The following is a 22,367-nucleotide window of genomic DNA, read 5'->3' on the forward strand; positions in this document are numbered from 1 at the left end:
AATACCAGAGCCTTGGGCTAACGTTCTGTCAGATACTCAAAGATTAGTAAATAGATCGATACAGAAGCGAGCGAACGAGTGAGCTTTTGTAATTGCAAACGCATAGAATTTCGCAATATTTTGAAATACAACGCGCGAAATTTGGTATTTACCTCATTTTCAAGTCTAATGATGACTTTATTTAAGTCAATGGGGAAACGTTACGTAATTTCGAATTTCACAATTTGAAAACCCAATTAAAAATCACGCAACTTATGGAAATGAAACCCAATATATTCGTTTCGACAAACTTTTCACCACCAATAAAACGTTCTCCATCAACTTCAAATGTAGGCGGGGTTTTTCTTTATTTTAAAAAATACTCTCAAGAGGGTTCTTTCCCGCCCAAACAGTTTTAAAGGCGGTGAAGGCTTTCCTCCTCTTTTCCTTTCAAATATTGAACTGAAAACTAATAAATAAAACTCCGCTCCGATTTCCTGGAAGTTGATTTGAAAGCGTTTCTGCAATGGAAAGGAGAGATTTATTTGTGTCGCTAGCTGCAGTAAGCCTCGACTACCAAAGAGCTAGACGAGAAACGAAACAGGGAACTGCAAAAACAAATATTTGACTCCTGATTTCCATCGCGTATATGTAAAGGTAGACGAAAATTGGATTTCTAGAAGTGGTTTCTGATAGCCAAAACGTCGTAGAAACGACTTAGAAAGTGTTAAGAGTTACTTGAGTATTCCTTTCAAACGTATCCTATGAGTAAATCTACGGGATTAACTTTATACCTGGAAAGGGGTTATATTCAGGAGCCTTCTGGTAAATATCCGTTCTTTACCTGATAAGAGAAGAGCTAGCGCTATTTTTTGCAAGGATTATAAAGTACTATTCACTCTTTTTGGGCATGCAGGCCTACCCACGCTTTACCTTACTTTAATATTGCTGCCGAGCTTTGTTCTCGGTCGATTGCATTCAGATTTACGTATAAAAAGGAAGTTTCGCGTGATTTCGAATGAGTGTTTTTATTTGCGTCTAGCTTTATTTACCGTTTGTTCTCGTATATTGTATATAAACTAAGATTTAAGGCTTACCTATACTTTGGGTTTATTCATAAATTGAATTGACGTATTATTCCGAGTATTATTTACTAGCTTATATATAGTCAAGTATAAGTAGTAGTTCTTGTTGCTATAACCAGGTAGCACCCAAATCTTATGCCCAATCTAAAACCGGTGTACTATGGGTAAATTTAAGGGCCGTGTACGGGAAGGGTCATGCCACACCAGTATAAACTTCCCTCCTCAAAGGTCAAAGGATATAATACCTGCTACTACTAGAAACATAAGATATTTACTTTACCATTAACTTAAAATAAACTTAGGAGTTTGAGAATAACAAACTCGTTTCAGTAGCAGTTCAAATATTGCAGTATTCGCTTTTGAAGTGATTCTATATTTCTAATTAATTCTAAATTAATAAATATCGTACATTCATTTATTTTAAAGCTAAGGCAAGTTGGTTAGTTTTTGTGTGTTTATCCTAAATAACTTGTTATGGGATTATAAACTTTCGGGATTACGCAGCTTACAAAATTTTAACACGTAGTTTCCTTATCTTTGTTTACACAGTCCCGACACACGGCCTATTTGGATGACGACGAGGACCATTTCCTGGGTTTGGATTCCGCGGGTCACGACGAGGACGATTACACACCGCCCAAAGCACTCCCAGTAGAAAGTGGTAAGTACTTTATCCACATAGCTCTTTTTATTAAAAAGGCTCCACACCCATCGACCTATAATCCAAGCTACACACTACAGAACGAGACGAAACCCTCCGCTCTTATTAGTCATCATCGGTCTCCACCCTGACACTTCCAACGGAAGTTCTCGCTGCGTCCGCGTTAAACCCAACATGGTCTCGCCATAGATTGTTAACCAGACTGAAGCCCCATTCAGATTACAGAGAAAAATATTACGTTCAAGTTGCTTCCCTCGTTAATTTTGTTTCGGTCGCGTTGCTACGTTCATTTCCCCGTTCACATGTGAGAGCAGACAACTTAACATTCAACAAAATGCGTATATTTAAATTATGGAATTGAAATATTTTTTTGGAATTTTAACCTCAAAGTTTTCATAATTCAAATTCCATAACGCCTTTGCAGTCGTAACTAGTAAATTCGGTGCAAATGAAAAGGCGTCCTAGTACTTAACTAGATGAGAGAGTTTTCCATCGCCTCTTTATTTTCTTTCGGTTAAAAAAGCGCCAATCCCATTTAGTCAGAAACGGTTCCGCGTCCCCCATGAAACTCTTATCTGCGCAGTGCCACGCTAGAAAATTCGGATGAATCATTGCCCGCAAACTATACACGTTAAAGAGTAGGGTGTCCACTGAAGCGGTCACCCCATAGCCAACGCCATGCCCTATAGTCGCATCGGTCGTCGCACCCATTCAGAAACGGCACCGCTGTCACCCAAATTTGCCTTTTTATTGCGACCATGTATATCCTATTTGTCATTCCAATTTAAATTGCATTCCCTTCCTGACGCTCAAGAGCACCATATAAATTTGTAAGCTCCTAACAATTATTTCTCAAAAGGGGGCCTGATGTTTCCCAGCATGTTTCCTTATAGTCTAGCTTAAATTTCTTATAACAAAACCCCATTTTCACGGATGTATCAATCAAAACTGTGCAGTCAAAATTCCCTTGAAGTTTAGAAACAATCTACGCAGAGAAAGAAATTTTAGAATAAACCTTGAGAATATCTTATACTCTAAACATAAGTTTATATGATATGTCTCATAAGTATGACCCTACCTATACTTAGTAATGCTAGAGACGACGCGAGAATTTTCACCTACGTTGTCACTTCTTGACAAGCTCTCAGTAAACAGTGACAAACTTACGCAACGTATCTTAAGAACTTATGTTTGAAGCAAATAACATTCAGAAACCGAAAACAGTCAAACGCGAGACAAAACCACTCTTAGCGCCGCAAAATGCAGACTATTCCTAAACAGTCACAATAGCTTAATCTTCAAACATAATCATGAAACGCTAAAATGTACACACATACGATTAAGTAAGGCCCAAATGTATACTAAACTAGAGGGCTTAAAATTTTCTCACCCACTTCTAAAGCAGCAATTGGTTTTGCTATAATTCTGGAGCTTAATATCGCCAGACTCCGATTAAGGCCATAGAGAACGTTCGACGATTCGTTATCTGGAGATTATTGAGTAATTTTAAGCCTATTAATAATAAGGGATGAATTTAAACGCCTTCCAAGTGAAACCTCATCTTTGGACCCCGAGCCTTACTTTACCCGCTTCGATTCCTTGGAGCTCGTAAAATTTGGCACGGGCATAATTATCTAGATTTATTAAGGCATTTCTCGGCGACCGCGTGTCCCCGTTAAAGATTTTAAGTTCATACTCATTTCGTAGACGTTAATAATGCCTAATTAGTTACACGCGCTATAATTACGAGAAATTAGCGGCCTTGACGCGTCGTATAGAAAAGCCATGTGCTCCGAGCAATATTTGACACGTGATTTAGCAAAGGAATTTGCATATTATTAATTATATAAAAAATAACCCGAATTAATTTTGCATAACAAATCAAATCCATGCATTTATCTTTACAACTAACTTATAAGTAAATCAATTCTCACTCTGCATTATGTTTTCAAAGTTTTATAAGCACCAAAACTCATTTAGTTTGTTTGCTCTTAAATTATAATGTTGTTGCCTTGGATATATTTGCAACTTCAAGTTAAGCTGTGTACCGGGCCGAGTTACATACCGGTACATTTGCGAGTTAAGTTTAATAATGATATGCAATGTAGTAAGTAGTTCATTGGTATGAATTTCTAATGAAGTGTTAACTTTAAATGGGGGCATACACAATCCTTTATGAGATGCAAATACAATTATGTTGCTTTAAAACAATATAGCAAACAAATATTGGATACTTTGCATTTAGATATTTCCAGACAGATTCTTGAATACACTCAATAGCGCAAAGAATTTATAAAATTTGAGTTTGAACTTCTTTCATATTCCAGAGTGATTTATAAAAAAATACTAAGTAATATAAATAAAAAAGTTTTGGAAAATTCGTAATTTCAAAATTAAGCTTTGAAACAACATGTTTAAAATTTCTTAATCAAAATTTTATTAACAATGGATGACCTACATTAAATAGTAGTCAGAATATAGAGTCCCTTTCCGAATTTATGCCTATAGAAATCGGGATAAGGCATGGAATAGCATAGCAAACAGAGACAAACTGAATAGACGTTCCAGGAAAATAACTGAAAGGAAGAGGTCTCTTGCATACTCTTCGGCTAGGACCATAGAAGCAAGTTATAAATCCAGTTTCTCCCAAGCGACATAAAGAAGAAACCCATATATCCTTTTATAGAAATATCGATAAGGAATTTCCTCCAAGAACAATCGAAAATTTTCGGTCGTATAGAAAAGCCCAGTCTGTTAATTAACAAGAGAACAAAAGAGAAGATGGTTCCCCTCTTGCTCCTCTCTAACTAAATCTACTTTTATTTTCCTCCACGAGTTTTATATTCTTTAAAGGCTCTTCGCCGGCCGAAGAGCTAAACTCGCGCTAGGATATCTTACGTTGTTACGAATAAGGTCGAATAAAAGATCATCCCAGAGTTTTAAGTTCGTTGGATGGGAAAAATCCTAGGGATCAAAAATTGGTTTGGTCCCAACCAACCGCGAGGGAAATTATTCGCTGGCGCTTCTCTCAAGGGGGATGGTGTCCCAGCCCTAAAGATTTCTCGCCCAGTGCTACGTAACCGACTCTGCCATATCTTTAGCCCTTAAAAGGTTAGAGACGTCGAGTCGATTTCGGGAATATAGCCACGACAGCCGAGCAGCTCCTTTACCTTTCTGAGGCGAGAGAAATCTCCAAGGGTTATCCGCCAACATGTTGGTCTGTGGACGTCTCTTAAGGAAATGCATTGCACCATCCAACTTCCCCCAGACACTTTTCGTTATATAGAAACTTTAACTCGTTCTTGGTTCTAAGAGAATCTCCAGGAGCTAAGTTGAACCAGACCTATATGGGGGTTTATCTCTGTTGACCAAACACAGGTCTTATATTTATATATATATATATATATATCTTAAGTCCCTGGCGTTGTTCCCCCTGGCTTTCTTTCACGAACCGCGTGAAAGATATTTTCCTAGGGATTTTCACCTCCTCTAAGAGACTGGGAGGGACTAAAGCTTCACTATTTATAGTATTAGAGACGTCTGATACTCTACTTTAAATTCCTTATCACATTTCCTGGACGGATAAGTTTAAATTATCGAAAAGAGACACGTACCAATAGTTGAGTCTCTTTATTTGTTAGTTTCTTTCTTCTTTGTGCTTTGATAAATACAATTAATACTAAAATTTTATGGCATAGCGCAAGTATTACCAAAGCTAACCACTGAGTCACGTCACTTGGTATTGCCAGTGACATTTGTGTGCCAATAAAAGAATTGCACTTGTACAAAGCAACCCAAATAGAACAACTTTACAATCCTCTAATTGCGTAATTAAAATGCAATTGCATTGTTACAAAATAACATTTGACAGAATTCAATAATTGTAAAAGTGCCTTTCCGGCTCCCATCCAAAACTACAAGTCTCTGAAAACGAAGCAATGGTTTTACCTCGAAAAAAAAAGAAAGATTCAGACTTGTTCTTTTACCCAACCACAGAAAATCACCTTCTAATTTAATAAAGAACATGGCGTAAAAAAGTAGCGCTAATTCACCTAATGACTGGCATCCGCGATGCGTAAAAGAAGTCTAAGCGGAAACGGGGGAGGAGGGATTCATGCTTGGTAACTCGGTCTCGTGCGGAAAAGATGGTCGAGTAATTGGAAATGCAAACATCTTTTTGTCTTTGTCGCTTAACTTGATTAAAGCGGCCTACCATTCTTAGCGTATGTACGGGGTACTTATTAAAATAATTATCCACTTTGAATGAGCGAATGAAGGGAGGGGAGATAGACGAGAGGGGGGACGAAACCCCAAAGAGAACGAAAAGATTATAAAAGAATAGAGAAAGGACAAACCGGGTCCTTTTGTATTTACTCCTCGTGAAAAGGTACGCGGGCTACCACCAAAAAAGGATATCACGAAATGACGATGCTAACAAAAGATCGCTCTTGTACCGCCGTACTGTTAGTCCCACGACGATCAAACCAGAATTTTTCCTATTACTTCCTCTAGGTATTCTTTAGTCTGTAGAGAACTACGTATTTTTCTTATTCTCCAAGCCGACAAAACTTTCTTCGCTTCGCTCTGTCTCATTTCTCCGGGATGCAATTTACTCTTTCGCATTTGTACGTTCGCGATGCGTCATTGAATAAAGCGTAAGTTTCCAAGTCTATAACAGATTTATGTATGATTGCATCAGGGTATCGCGAACAATTCGATTCATCGTACCACTCCCGAGTCTACATAACGTGCAAAGTTAAACTCCGCTAATTTCCCATTCGGAGTATAACTAGTTACATTGCAATCTTTTCAAGAGATAGATCGTACCAGATTTTCTCTTTTTCCGGAGCCCAGAAGATGGAATAACGAAGCCAATTTCTTCATGACAAAGGAACAAAATATCCTATCGCTGAAGGTTTGAGGGTACATACAGAATACTTCGGCATCAGCACCTTCATTCTTCGGTTCTAAATGTTTACAACCTTGAGTCTAATGATCATCTTCCATCTTTCCTCTTGGCATACCGTAAGGGAATAGCCGGTATAGATTGCCAATTTAGCTCTTTTCGTGGGACACCCCAGGGACTAATTATGGAAAATTAATCCGATCTCGGAACCAGAAACTACAGAGCTATTGGGAATCGTTAAGTTCATTTTCTCTTGGACAAACGAGATGTAAAATATATATCATACAGTGTATTAACTATGGTATCAAGTTTAACTTAAATTAATTAAAATTACTCAAACGCACGTTACTTTATTGAAAGTCTAAGAATAGCCTGTTTCAACACTGTTCCAACAACCTTGCAGCTTTCAAATATTAATTGTTATTTTGTGATCAAATCAAGGGAAATATTGTCAAACTTCCTGTCTTTTTCTAAAGAAGGCGTGAGTAACTGGAGGTCGAAGTGTTTCTGAAACATTTTTGGACTAACCTTGGCAGCGAAACTAAATCTCCACTTAAATTCACCTTACATTGCCTTTAGCCGATGCTTCATAAAATACAAAAACAAAAAAATGCCCTTGTTTTCTTTTCAGAATGGTAGCAGCCGAAATAGACAGTTTTCTAATGGGCATCAACAAAGAGAATCGCTGCTAACATGCTAAGCCTAGTTCCTTTCTTAGTACATTTACTTTACCATATCAAAAACGCGTTGCCCTTCACAAGACTTGGCGCCGTTGGAAGATGAGGGGCTCGAAGCGTTTAAGACAAAAAGGCTCATCAGAACCACTACACGCTTTCGAAGCTGGTATGACGCCACTAGAACTACGAAAGCCCCTCTTTAGCTCAATGATCCGCCATTTTAGGAAATCGTCAGAGACGTCATCGCGATCTCGGCACACATTAATTTCAAAAAAAAAGAGAACAAACGTTCGGAGAAGATGGAAGGAAAGAGCAGAGAGCTTTAACGTTTTCCGATTTAGCCCCGGGAAACCTCGCCGCTCTCTACCAAACTTCTTCCTTCTTTTCTTTGATGGAAAGGCACCCGTTTCCCTTAAAACACAACTCTTCTAGCACATAAGACACCCGAGATGATTTAAGGTTGAAAGCAAACGCATGCCAAAGGTCAAGGAACTTTCTTCATTGTTTGGGCCATTTTCCTAACTTATTTTTGTTTAGGCCTAAAACTTGAGCAAGAATATTTCAAATACTTTTACTAAACAACATACCTCCTTTCGAGAAGAAGTTTTGCATCATAGCGAAGCACAATCTATTGATAATAACAAAGTATTAATTGGACCATAAATGTTCCATAATTTCGTCACTGGTTACAAACTGGAGCTTGTCATGAAGTGACGTAGCTCATAGATTCGAGGTAAAGCGACGCCTGGTAAGGCGCTGTCAAAGGCTTAGTACAGACTAAATAGGACCTAGATGGACTGCAAAATTAACCGAGTGTAGTCAATTCTCGACCAAGTCGTTCTTGAACTAGCTCTCAATAAGTCTCTAACATTATGAAAATTTATGGAACATACCTTATAAACTTATGACTGAACCTCTTATTAGCCACAAAATTATTATTTTCTGTCTTTGCGAAGTGAAGGATAATTTTGTACTGACATATATATATATAAAAATTGAAAATTAGTAACAACCATCATTAGGCAAACATTTTTCTGTCACCTTCAATAATGAGCTTTTCGCTAGGGGTAATTCAATCAAAGAGCACGCGTCGTCAATGCAGTGTACGTCACGTTCCTAAAATTGCCTTGCGCGATACCAAAGGAAAGAAGTTATACATTTACATGAGCAGTCTATATTGGTGGTTAGGCCCAGTTAGCGATCGAGGAAATGAGAGAACGCTCCACTTCTAATGAGATTAGTAGGAAGACATTCCGCTTACCGGACTGAAAGAGCCCCCAGGAGTTAATTGTATTACATTCTCTCTAGGGGGAATACTCGAGCGTGTTTCCATATTAAAAAGAAACCGATAAAAACAGCCAACCACGATCGTCCATTAGTTGCAACTTGAATTTCCTATAGGTCAGTTCTAGGATTGAATTACCAGTACACCCAAGAAGACACCGTATTTTTATTAAACAGTTCCACAGTTAAACCATGGAACATTGCAAATTTTCATTTTAACATTACGAAAGAGTGTTTCATCTCATATATAATTAAAATAATTCCCAACATATTTAAATTGTCCATAACTTTTAAGCAAGATCTTAATTGCATTCAGAATCACACGCATGAGGTATGCTACAACGGTTTTTGGTCTTAAAGTATGTTAGATTTATATTTATTATTTTTTTAAAAGTCGTTTAAAGTGTAGATAAAAGTTTAAAAAAAAGTGGTCATCAGAGAGTCATTCCCTCTCAAAAACCTATTAAGGTAGATTATCATTTATGGCTTTTAAGAGACATAGCGTAGTGCCATTCCAGAAACCTTCTGCTCTATCTAGATACCTCCACCACCAAAAGCTTTGAACGCGTTTCGTCCAGAGTATATTGCATCACTACTATCATAAGTTTATAAGATACGTTCCATAAGTATGACTACCTATATTTCGTATAACGCTAGAGACTGAGAGCTAGTTCAAGAACGACGCGAGAATTGACTACACTCTTTTTTGCAGTTCATCTTCATATACTAAGCCTTTGACAGCGCCTTACCATGCGTCGCTTTACGAGACCACATGACCTACGCCACTTCATGACAAGCTCCAGTTTGTAACCAGTGACAAACTTATGGAGCATACTTATGCTACTATATATACTAAAGACCTCTGTTAATGAAGTATCTCGGAGAGAGATGGGCCCGAGATAGGCTAGCTCGCTTTTAATTCAATTACACTAGCTTGTTTCGCTCCTATGGATGGTAGGCAATCCCGGGAGACACTTAAATGACGGCAAAAAATACTAATGTTGAAAAAAAATATATATCCAGAAAAGCTTTCCGTGTTGGTTCCCTGGATATTAGTCAAAGCACCATCAAAAGGATGGGTACTCTTGAGCTAGGATAGTAAGTAGCTATTTCTATATAGCTTGTTACTATGTTGATGAAAATAGAACTAAAAATCGTTTCAAGGTTATCATTTTAATTGGAAATTAACCTTGAGAGTAAGGTTAATCGCATTTAGCTGAAAACTTAATACTATGTTTAGTCGGGGATATAATAGAGTCACGTGTTTGACCACCGTCTTTTGATAGTATTTGGACAACAAAGAAGTTATACATCTCTTCAAACATTAAGCTCGTATCTTGTTCCCGATTTCAAGCAAATTATACTGCAGAACCCCTTTTAGTAGAATGGTCAACTGCATGAAGCTTGTCCATTTGCTTGACCATCTAAATTTCAATATATTTCTGCATCAGCGTTTGATTGCCTAATGCCTATACTCCAACGTTAGAGTTCCTGAATGCCTGATGGTGACGCGAGTTTTACTTATATATTGATGGACATAACCTTAAATTTCACTTGGTCCAAAAATAGATCATAAATTCTTTTTCGAAATTTATGGGAGTTGAAAAGCGTTAATAATGGATATATAGCAACAAAGAGTTCATATTCTAACGTACCTATACCGCACTGTCATTTCTGGCCCGATATGGCACGGAAAAGGGGTATTGTGTTAGAAAAACCCAATGACTGTGCACTGCCTTAGCTACCATAGCGACAAAATGGAATTTTTTCTTTTTGCGTCTTTTCATTTTTAATGGTCCTGGTGGGCCCTTAAAAAACTAGAAATGAAAAGCTTTTTTTAAAAAAAGTAGGAAAAAATCGTTCTCTGTCAAAACTAATGTCGCTAGATGCGCATTTTGGCGGCTCTCGCCCTCCATTCCCCCTTATTTTTCGATACACTGAACCCTAGTAATAACTAATTCTCTTTTTCTCGTTTGTCCCCAATGGGATATCAGCGACAGAAACAAGACCTTCCATTCCGAAAAAGTGACAAAGCTTTTTCGGCTTTTCCCTGTCCCTTATTTATGTCATGTAGCTGTAAAAGTCGAGCTCCAAAATTATACCGAATAAATATGTGACGTTAAGCTAATATCAAAAGAGTTGATGTGAAGGTATCACGTATAAGAGCGGGAATAAATACAGCTACTAGTAATCATTGTGTCCCCATATATAGTCATTCGCCTAGATAAGTTCAGATTATTTCTTTTAGCTTTATTTATTCCTAATATAATATTAAACATTTTAGTTTCATCTAGCTATATTACAGTAAAAGATTCAGAAACGGTTTGACCTTTCATTCGAAAAACGACTTTGGTAAAAAATTTCACTTAGAAAAATAGAATTTCGGCGCCTAGCCACTCCTCAAATTCAATTCAATAATGGATGTCCCAAAAAACCTTTTTTCTTTTCTGTCTCAACTCTTTGAAGTCTGTGACCCGTTCCATACTTCCAACTCAGTCACGATCAGTGCATGAGCGTGTACAAGTACATCAAATACATGTATGTATAAAGATGAAACAACGTTTACATCGAATCATATATTAGGGATCCAATTGCACCACAGAGTCTCTACTATAGCCTAGACATGAAATAACATAACAGTAATTGACAGAGAAATATTAGGTCTTAAATGGCTATCGGGTGACATCTAAGAGGTACTCTGTATAATATTTGTTCCTTTACGAAGGAAACAGTGACCATGGGTTCGGTCCGGGGTTGGTGCCCGTTTCGTGACTGAAGCGCATTAGTATGAAATGTGTAGGAATAAGAGTAAAGTCATCATTCCCTTATATAATATTTAGCAGTTTTCAGGACTTCGCGTTATAAATCCTGTTGTAACTTCAATATTGACTATTTGACTTTCAAATGAGAACTTGAAGATTTTCTCCAATTAAAAGTTATCTAAGGAATAAATTTTCTCCAGGCTTTTAGTCCCCAACTTTAAGTTCTGTATTTGTCTTACTTGATTCCTAAGATATTTCATCAAATATATAAACTCAAAGATACTTTTGAAAATTTGAAGTACCATGCATGTACATGCACTTTTATATCTGAACTATTTTGGAGGTTGCGGCGTGTGTGGACCTATTTTAGAAAAGGCATTTGTTGAAATCCATAGGTATAGAGTCCGTGATAAGGTGTTGGTATTTCTGGGGAATATATATAGAGATTGGAAAAGTACCACCCTCGAAAGATGGTGCAGGCGCGACAGATTTGGAGTGGAACAGGCTTGATGGATGAACCCTCGGGTACTACTAGCTGTTAGCATTCTGATAGCTCTAGGACATATCCCTCTCCTCTTTCACGATTCGATTTTCGGACCACTTCAAGGATGGAATCTGGTCCAAGGCGTACAAGAGTGTCGCTTAAAGACATCCGCTCTTTCATATAGTATATGGTAATAAACGGAAGAGGTTCTAGCCCTTTAGGCTTAGCGAAGAGAGGACCTATACCTATATTTACCAGATTCTCTGATTGAAGAGATATAGTCGTATCAAGTCTCCATCCATAAGATCATTACGTAATGTCGACAAGACTATCAGATTACTGTTGCAAAATGCTTGGTCAAAACTTTTCGCTCTTTACCACTTTGAAGGGTCATATGTCATAGCCCCCATTCTGGTGCAGGAAACTCCATTCAGACTTATGGGAACTTTGCGCAGTAGGCTTATGATATGTCTTAACTTCAAGTATTATCCTGAATGGACCTACAAGAACCGTGAACCTTTGGCGCAACACTAACTTTAGGACGTCACACGTCGCAACTTCCACAAACTTCTATTTTTAACGTTACTTTTTAGACATAAATAATAACGATTGCAATTCAAAATTCGGGCCTGGAAAATAGTTTGCCAAAAAGTGGAAGCTTGGCAATATGATCGTTCTCTTTTATACGATTTTTCCCGCTTGCAGAAGATCATGAGAAGTAAGGTCCCAGCTGCTACAGATTTTCAGCCTTTAAGGAATGGGGTCTAAAGGAAATATATTTGACCTCACTGGGTACATTGCGGAAGAAGTTCAAATGAATCCGTATAGTGAAATAGCAAAAGGGTAGGAGAAGAGAGGTTAGCGGAAGCAAAAGCAGAAGAGCCGGGAAAACTTTGAAAGAGAAAATTCGAACTAGGGTTACGTGAAAAAGAGAGAAAAGAAGGGTGGTGGCTGGAAACTTTAGAACCTTTTTATTTTATTCTAGCAGGGGCTATTTCTTTTATTTTTCTACTTCAGTGAGATTATCCGGTCTCTGATGTCTCTCCCTTCAATTTCAGGGGTATTCCCTCTAAACTTCTCTTCGCGCGTGAAATTTGCTTTTTATTTCAGTTTCCCTCTTCACTGAATAGACCAAAAATAGGCCTATAGAGATATAATATAACAGATTTTAATACTTCAAATGTAACATAGAATATAACCCGTCCCCTGATGGTTGGTACATTGAAATATTAAGTTACACGAATGTTAAACCGTTTCACGTGAAGAGATATTTCACGAACGTGAAGTCAGACAGGTAAATAATAAGAAGCCATTAAATAAAGGGTATCTAATCACGTTAAGTAGATTAAAAATGGCGAAAGGAATTAATACCTTCAAATGTACAGAAAATCGTGGTCTTTGAAGACGTTGTAGGTGTGGGAACTATATTGTTTTCACTTCTCTGAATTCTACACCATAAATGCACCAAAAAAACAGCAGTTTTGTTATTAGTATGCCAGGCGTACGTAACAAAAGAGTTGCCAGAATATGATAACGTTTTAAGGTCTATATAGACGTTGATATATATATATCCTTTCTTTACAAAAACTAGGGCGTACAAGCTTTAAAAAGACAAAGGTCTGCAAAACGTTGATTGTGTACGTGGAATCAATGCTGAACAGTTTTTAACGGCATTAAGAAATAGCGAGTCATGACATTAGAGTGCAAAATCATCTTAACTACAATATACTAGAGTCCGTTTCGACTTGCGACGTTGTGCATTGCAATACCCTCCCTTGTCTTTGGTATCAATAGCTTAGATAGCGAGTTACTACATTTTAGCAATCATACTGTATAAATATACATTATTCCTTAGACTGAATATAGAGAGATCTAGATGGTAATGTTGCTTCTGGTGGCTTCTCATCCAACCCAAAAAATATACGCCTTTAAAAATTGCATACAACGCCACTACCGGAGAAAAGGCTAAAGAATGTGGAATCCTCTTCCACGGAATTTTTTTATACACATTTCGTTTGGTCAAGTCGTAATTTATCTAGATTCGTTTGGGTAGGAAACAAAAGCTGGAAGTAAAATGAGTAGAAGTAACGGAGGGTGATGGGAAAGTTTTGCCGCCGCATTTCCTCCGCCCCCCCCGCCTTTTGGCCCACCCTTGGCAGAAGTAAAGTAGCTAGAAACTATCAAAGTTGGAAATTAAGAGCTATTACCAAGTTCAAAGGAGTAGGTGTAATCAGGGAACGTATTACGCCCTTGTCGTAATTAGAACTTATTGGGAGGCATTGGGGTCCAGCAATCGCTTGGGGCTCGAGCACCCCTTGCACACCATGGAAACAGGTCAACAGGATCATAATTAAGCTAATTGGTTTTTGTTTTTATTTTTTAAACAATGAAACCCCAACTCAAATATAATGCCCTCCAGGTTCTCGTCCCTATTCATGGCAATGAGAGAGGTTATCTTCGTTAGGTTTAGTTCGTTTGTGAATGCGACGATGCAAAGAACCTTTCCTTATGATAATAAGCTAGGCACTAACTAACTTTGGCTTACTTTACTTCTATAGCCGGGCAGCTAGGCTCTTGCGTAAAGGTATACGCGCCGCATATTGTTTGCATTGAGGGGCTTTCCTATATGTATACTTTTATTTTGGAAGGCTGGGGAGTTTTCTGGATTATTGATTCTGGAATGAAATATCGAAACGTTTCATCTTTTCTTTAGCCTTCTTATAAAGCCGACCAGCCTACCACCGACCTAGATAGCAAAAAAAAAAAGAATAAGCCGAAACCCTAGACGTCTTAGCCTATCTAATAAGTTTCCCCAAAATTCAGTCTCGCAGCTATAGCCACTCGTGTGTAAACCGATTTGGCTAACTTAATTTTATGGCAATGTCGATGTGTAAGGGTTTTGTTGGGAAGCTTAAACTCATGTTCAATTTAGTATAAAAACACGTAAGGTTTAGTCTATAAATGTTAGATGTGAACATGAATCGGTTTCTAATTTTATTTTTTTTTTTGGTTTTCTGTCATCAAAACTCTGTCACCTATCCTCGCTACGGAAGCCACGACAAATACTGGATTAATATTTAAAAATTTTGTCAGTCCAATATTGATTTACCTGGCTTTGTTTACCCCGTTATAAAGCAGCTTTACCATGCTATCGGGATATTGGGATTTCATTAATAAAAATTTCAAAAGGTAAATATGTTCGAGGCCATCCATGGTTAGAGGGAAAGCATATTGAAGACGTCAAATTCGTAAAAGTCAAATTATGAATATAAATGCATTATAATTAAGTATAGTTACTTTTGACATTTAGGAAAGATAAAATAGTAAAGGGTGTTGAATTAAATATAAATTTCCTGGCATCCCAGCTACCAGGCATACATACAGTTTATAGGGAGCTAACAACTGGCTAGGGGGAAGAGATAGTCTGACGTCACGCAGCCCCTCTCTGGTCGGCATTTTTGCGCGTAGAATACTGTTTCCAACCATTAGGGGGGATGAATAGGGTTCTAAATCGGTAAATTACCATGGTAATTTACACGGTAATTACCGTTTTCGTAATTTACCCGAGAAAATTTACGCTGGTAAATTACCACGATGGTAATTTACCACCGAATTTTCATTTCTAACACTTGGAAAATGGTCTAAAAGCTCCATATTTTGCTCTACCCGTGCATACACACTTATTTCTTCCCATGATATATGAGTAAGTCATAAAAGGTTGAACGGCAAGCGTGGGAAAAATTTGATTAAGGAAATGAAATTTGATTTTCTCGTCTATTCTTGTTGTCGAGTTCGTTCGCTTTAGCTGGAAAGCTGTAGTTGTTAGAATTTTCTAGAGATGGGCCCATACCGATACCAATATCGGCACCGAAATTTGACTAAACCGATATATCGGCACCGAAATTTGACTAAAATGTTATCGGCCCTTCTCTAGAATTTTGTTTTAAAAACGTGAAATAGCAAAAATTCGCAAAATTGGTAAGAAGAAGAAAGTGGATGTTGCTGTTCAAAAGTATTTTGAGCTGCAAACATCAAAACTCGGTGTTTAAATATTGTAAAACACTATGCTATAAAAAGAATAGCTGTGTTCAAGTGATAGTTTCATTATTTAGCTTAAAAACGATCAATATAATTTAATTTTTTAATATTCGTAAATTACCATGAACGGTAATTTACGCGGTAAATTACGGCGTAATTTACCATTTTCCAAAATTACGGTAATTTTCGAACCCTAGGGATGAAACTCCAGTAAGAGATAGAAGGATGTGACGTTTCAGGGTCAGAACTGTTAGCTCCCTATAGGATTTATTGTGCTACCGATTTCTCAATGTATCCAGCAGGATTTTATGGGATAAGCTCGTAGACTAATCATAATGCATGAGGCAAGCAATATATTTCGGTGCACCTTGCACGCGCCTAGGAACTTCCGTTGCTACAAACCAATGAAACAACAGTTAGGAAAGACGTCAGAATTATGACTCTGGAGTGACGGACAATACTTAAGTCCCGCCCACAAAACCCGCATAGAAATTAACAAAGGAGATATGGGAGCACAATTATTCTTATTAGTTCTATTTATTCCTGTAGTGACAAATAGAACTAGGCCTTGATACCGATGGCAGTGTAGTTCTGCTAAATTTCATTTATATCAAAATTATTGAAATTTCTGGATATATTGGTATATTAAAAAATTTACACTTATACTGGATATCAACCAACTGTGAAAGGTTACGAAAAATTTTGCAATAAATATTTATTATATCGCGTGCATGCAAATATTAATAAAATACTATACTCATAAAAATAAACAATTCTATAAGCTAGTGGGTGCGGATTTAACAAAAGGAAAGCTATATGCTGCTTTTAATATCCTTAAAACGCACTAGATAAATATTAAAATTCTAGAATTGAATCACGCACACGATGCAGCTACTGTAGAATTTGACATATGGAATGCAATAAAAGAAAACCTTTTCCAGTTTTCTCGGATATTCATTAATCTCGATTTTTTTTTCCCCAAGAAATAATCAATAACTTTCAAAATAGATTTTTTTTTTATTTTCCCTTTTCAGAAGCCACTCCCAATCTTGTGTCTAAAGAAATATTCCCTTTAAAAAGTTACTTGTATTGACAGAAGCTCATATAGCGATGTAGTGAAAGCGAAAGACTAAACATTTTGATTCATATTTTTATCTAAAGTCATTTTAATTTATTATAAACTAGTAAATTTTGCTACTCGGCGTTTCCCGGAAACCCGGTATTTTTGGGGAGAGAAAACCGGGAAGACTTTCAAGTCTATGTTGACAAAAAACACTAACTAGTCTCTGGACACACTCCTAACAAATATCTAAATGCTGTTGTCTTTTTAGAAATAATATTTTAAATATTGTGAATTCAATAAAACGATTTTAGGGATCAAGCATAAAGGTCAGATAGACCGATCTTTACAGCCGTAATAACTAGGGGTTCGCGGACCCCACTTTGAGCAGTTCAAAGTTTCAGAATAGCAATCTGAAGAATGGTATAGGAACATGTAATGGTGGGAACAAAAAAAAAAAAAACATTTATTTTTACATATACAAGGAGAATTAATAACATTTACACCAGGAGGACATGCTACTTAGCGGACAAAGTGCCCCACCAAATAGCCTGGTCTCCTGGTGTTAATGGTATCAATCCTCCTAGTCAGAAAACTATGTATATATTATAGCCCCCCCTTTCACATAGGTTGAAATTGCCATTTTTATTGGCAAACCGCCTTTGGAAAAGGCTTATTTCCAATGCTATACCCTTAACCTATCTCAGATTCTTTTGTTCAAGAGGTTTTTTTATTCAAACCTCGTTCAATCTTAGATGAAAAATGTGATTATCTTATTTCCTGCGATTGAATTTCTTTTACCAGGTCTCCTTTGAGGATTTTTTTTATTATTTAATTTATTATCCCCCGCCCCCTCCTCTCACAAAAGCGAACACGTGCATAAAAAGAGATGGGAACGATATATAATTAATTTCCAATCCGTTTAAGTAATTTTAGGAAAATTAAAAAAATATATCAGTAATTTTTTTCAGTGGCATTAAATGCATTTAACCGAATTAAGTACCAGTACTTAGGTACAGTCACGTAGTGATGAGGAGAAAAAATATTAGTGTACTTACACGTTATGTTGAGAACGAGATGTTTCAAGTCCAGTCCACATTGTAGTTAAAATTTGTTGACGTTTAGAAATTAACCTTTATAAAAATATAAACGGTTAATTAAAATTGTAAAAAAATTAAAAGAAGTATTTCAAATTAATAAAAATTCTAAAAAATTAAAACAAAAATTTCAAATTAATTAAAATTGTGAAAAAAATTAAAATAAATATTTCAAATTAATTAAAATTCTAAAAAAAATTAAAATAATTATTCAAAAGCTATTTAAACAAGTTGGGAAAACCAAAATATTACCTCTCCGAGTCGGGGAAAAGACTAGTATAGGACTCAATATCGAAATACTAGAGCAACATTTTTTCGCTTTGTTTTGTCTAACGAGTCTTAAGTCATTGAAATTTGAATAGTTATCTCTACATTGTCAAAATATATAATCATCCGCTAATCCTAGGTTTCAAATCATTACTTACAAAGAATATATAAGTTCTATGTTAAATTTTATTCTCTGATGCATACCACTAACCCGATAACGATTATCCCTTTCACTGATCTAATTGCTACCATAATGCTTTCTTCTATTATAAAATCTAAATCTGATTATTTAAACGTGTATTTAACTTTCGGCTCACTCTGAACCGTTAATGTCCCTTCATTACAGACACGATAATCAAAACCCAAAGTTTAATCCACCTCAGGTCTCAATTATTTACTCTTTGTCTCACTAAGCCTATTGCGGATCAAACTTGATTTACCGACAGAATCCAGGCCTTAGCTTTCGTCTTGATATAACTAAACCAAGGATTATTCTATATACAGATGTAGTATAGCTTAAGTAATATATAAACAGCCATTTCAAATAATAATATTAAAAAACATCCTTGGAATATCAAAATGAAACAGAGCTTTAAAGCTACAAAAGTACTAAATGCATCGTAATTACGAAAAAGATTTCCACATATTCACTTCATATTATGGAAAAAGTGAATATTAAGGTTCTGTAGGATTTCTTAACACATCAAAACAAAGCGAACTGCTAACGCGGCGCACTAGTGTGACAACGGACAGACACACACAGACAAAAAAATAGACTGCTTTTAAACTCTTTCCGTATTAATTTTGAATTGAGAAAAGAGATTATCTTAAATATTAAAATAAATATAATTAATATTTAATATTTTCTTCGCTAGTTGTTCGCCTTATTGAGCGTTACATCGTTTTAAAAAAGAATAATTAAACAATCTTGAGAAATTTGACTAATATTGGCGTTTGAAATGAAGCATACGCCGGTTGCTTCGCCTTACTTAAATAGGTAGTATATAAAGGATTCGAATCGCAGCTGTAGATAAGAACATCGCAATTGCGTGAACCTTGGAGGAAGACCCCTCCATTGGAAGGCTAGACGTTTCTCGTAACCCTAGCCGATCGCCGCGTATGTCTTAACCTTAAGGATGATGGTGGTGTTAGAAGCCAGGTGTACAGACTGGTGTCCATGTGGGATGGACAAAAACAAAGACCGGAAGATGGTGGTGTTAGAAGCCAGGTGTACAGACTGGTGTCCATGTGGGATGGTCAAAAACAAAGACAAGAAGGTGGTGGTGTTTAGAAGCCAGTAAGTACGGACTGGTGTCCATGTGGAATGGACAAAGACGAGAAGGTGGTGGTGTTTAGAAGCCAGTAAGTACAGACTGGTGTCCATGTGGGATGGACAAAAACAAAGTCGAGAAGGTGGTGGTGTTTAGAAGCCAGTAAGTACAGGCTGGTGTCCATGTGAAATGGGCGAAAGACTAGAAGATGGTGGTGTTTAGAAGCCAGTAAGTTCAGACTGGTGTTCATGTGGGGTGGACAAATGAACAGAGTTGTTAGACAGGCAATGGAGTAATAGCCTGTAAGTTGAATACAATTTCCGGGACTGTAAATGCGGTCTGGAAATTGAATACACGTTTGCTCCGATTTGCAAACTGCGAACGCGGTCACGTGGGTGTAACAACGGACAGACAGACACACAGACAGACACACAGACAGACACACAGACACGTCGAAATTAGAACCTCTCCGTGACATACGTCACTCGGAGAGGTAAAAAATATTACCGATAATGCTAATTAGCTAAGGTTCCACAATGGCGGCTTCTTGTCCTTCCACGAGGCCAGCAAGAAGAAGCAAAAATGGCGACTTCAAAACTAACTTAGAAGACGAAAGCAAATCTCGATCGTTTTCGAATAATTAGACTGCCTTTAAGTGTCCATTTAAACTAACAAATTACCTCGCATATAACAGCGTAATAATGGAGATATTAATTAGATAATAATTCAATATATAATGTAATCCACGACGCGTTAAAAATTACGATTATAAAATTCCTTTTTCTCCATAAATTTCCGTCAATTAAGAGCGATTAACCTCTGGCTTCAATCACCGATAAATTCTAGGAAGCCTAATGAGTCATCGTGGCTCGTGCCGGCGAATGCGCGCGCACCCAAAGGGGCGCATATCCGTCTTGTACTTTGAACCCAGCTTCGAGCACCCAGCGTTTTCGTATAAAAAACCCGATAGATCTAATTTAACCTATTTTTGATCTAGTTATTTGATGCCTACTATATGCAATGTGCAAAATGGTTAGATTGAAAAATTAATAAATAAAATAAATAAAATAAAGGCGTACTGTGTGTTCAGACACGTTTCTTGTAAATTGGCGGGGAAAATAAATTAAGAAATAACAAAAGGTTTTTAAATAAAGCTAACATACAAACTTTTACTCGCACTTCCGGTCTTTGAGACTTTGAGTTTCACCTACCTTTTAAAGTACATACTGGTACGACATATCTATGGCCGAATGAGTTTCTAATTAGATGAAATTCATTTAATTCTTATTGGCATTCACAAGGACCATACATTTACAGAAATTCAACAGTTTCCCGTTATAATTTCACACAAATACCATATTTTTGTAAGCCTAATCGTGCCACCGTGGAGCCTTTTTACACAAGTCCAAACCCAAAGCAATCGCTTAGTAATAAGACATTTGGAAACTAATGTTTTTGACCGCTATGGTCTCTAATCCCCAGATCCCTGTGATAGTACAGTATGTGGTCGTGGTCGACAATGCGAAGTCAACCAACTGGGGGAACCCGTCTGCGTCTGTCAGAGATTTTGTAAAAAAAGAAAGAAGCCAGTTTGTGGCTCCGATGGAAACTATTACATCAACCACTGCGAACTCCACAGAGCCGCCTGTTTGGCCGGTCGACCCATCACTATTGACCACAAAGGAGCCTGCCTTAAGAAAAAAGGTACAATTTTTTTCTCTCCCTATCTCTCTCCCTTCATCATAATCGATAGCCAAACCCTCATGACCACCCACTTTTCTTCGTATACAAGTACCACGATATAAAAATCCCCAACTTCTCCAACTACAAAAGATTCTAGATCATTTTTTGCGCCTCATTTATACCAATAACACTTAAAACAAAGAACAAACTTTTATTTCTTGGCGCGAAAAGCAATTGCAATTACTTGGTCTTGTGTGGGTCGGTCTTACACCCGTTTCTTTTATTCTTCAGGTCCAACGAGTGATACCACGACGGAGAAATTAGAGATTACGACGCAAATGAAAAAGACGGAAGTCCCTCCGACACTATGGTCTAACATTCCTCAACCGGAAGTTAGCGTTTCGACTTCCCCAGATCCGACTATTGACGTATTACAACGCGAATGTAGTCAACAGGAATACGATTTTATGAAGGAGAACCTTTTGCTATATAACAACGCGAAATTAATGGATAGTAAGAAATCAGGTATTGGTCATGATTGTTGTGACGTAATGTAAACACACTCAGTCAAAATCTCTTCACACTTTCTTACACTATCGCTACTATCTCAAACGTTACACTGATTTCAAACCTACATGTCACTTATTCCCGTTTAAGATCGACTTTATGTGTGGTAGAAGACCGTCAAAGTAACTTTTAAGTCATCGCCTCTTTATCTAACTGTCTTAGGTAACGAGTACTTGGTCAGCATCATGTTCTCACACTACGACCAAAACAACAACGGTCTTCTGGAAGCCGAGGAACTATGGCAAGCTGCCGAGAAAGACCATCTTGGTCAGCTTTCGTCGTCGTGCATCTTGGCTGACATGTTACTCTTCGACGATTCCGATCACGATGGCCGACTGAACATCAACGAGTTTTACGTTGCCTTTAGTAAGTTATACAGTAAGTTGTCATCCTTCACGTGCTTCACTAGGTAGGCTTTTACTACTTTTCCAATTTTTAAAACAGATATATAGTTACGTGTAGATAAAAATAGAATCAAGTTATATAACGAATGTCATTAAATTGTCCGTTCGTATTGTTCCGAAAAATCACCTTAGTGCTAGTTTT

At 37.2% G+C, this 22,367-nt stretch overlaps 1 protein-coding gene across 3 annotated transcripts in view; it reads left to right on the forward strand.

Annotated features, from left to right (window-relative positions):
• Positions 1-22,367, forward strand: part of LOC149651141 (follistatin-related protein 5-like) — a 97,885-nt gene that overhangs the window by 70,268 nt on the left and 5,250 nt on the right. The window contains exons 3-6 of one of the 3 annotated variants that reach the window (XM_089847964.1): positions 1,614-1,725; positions 21,054-21,275; positions 21,546-21,767; positions 21,984-22,199. In XM_089847964.1, coding sequence (XP_089704090.1) covers positions 1,614-1,725; positions 21,054-21,275; positions 21,546-21,767; positions 21,984-22,199 — 772 coding nt within the window. Of the gene's footprint in view, positions 1-1,613; positions 1,726-21,053; positions 21,276-21,545; positions 21,780-21,983; positions 22,200-22,367 lie in introns of all 3 variants that reach the window. The other 2 variants (XM_089847962.1, XM_089847963.1) reach the window with 2 other exon arrangements.

This window comes from Phalangium opilio, unplaced genomic scaffold (genome assembly GCF_054372755.1).
Source record: "Phalangium opilio isolate 3A_F unplaced genomic scaffold, DU_Popi_V2 ptg000082l_1, whole genome shotgun sequence".
Lineage (NCBI taxonomy): Eukaryota > Metazoa > Arthropoda > Arachnida > Opiliones > Phalangiidae > Phalangium > Phalangium opilio.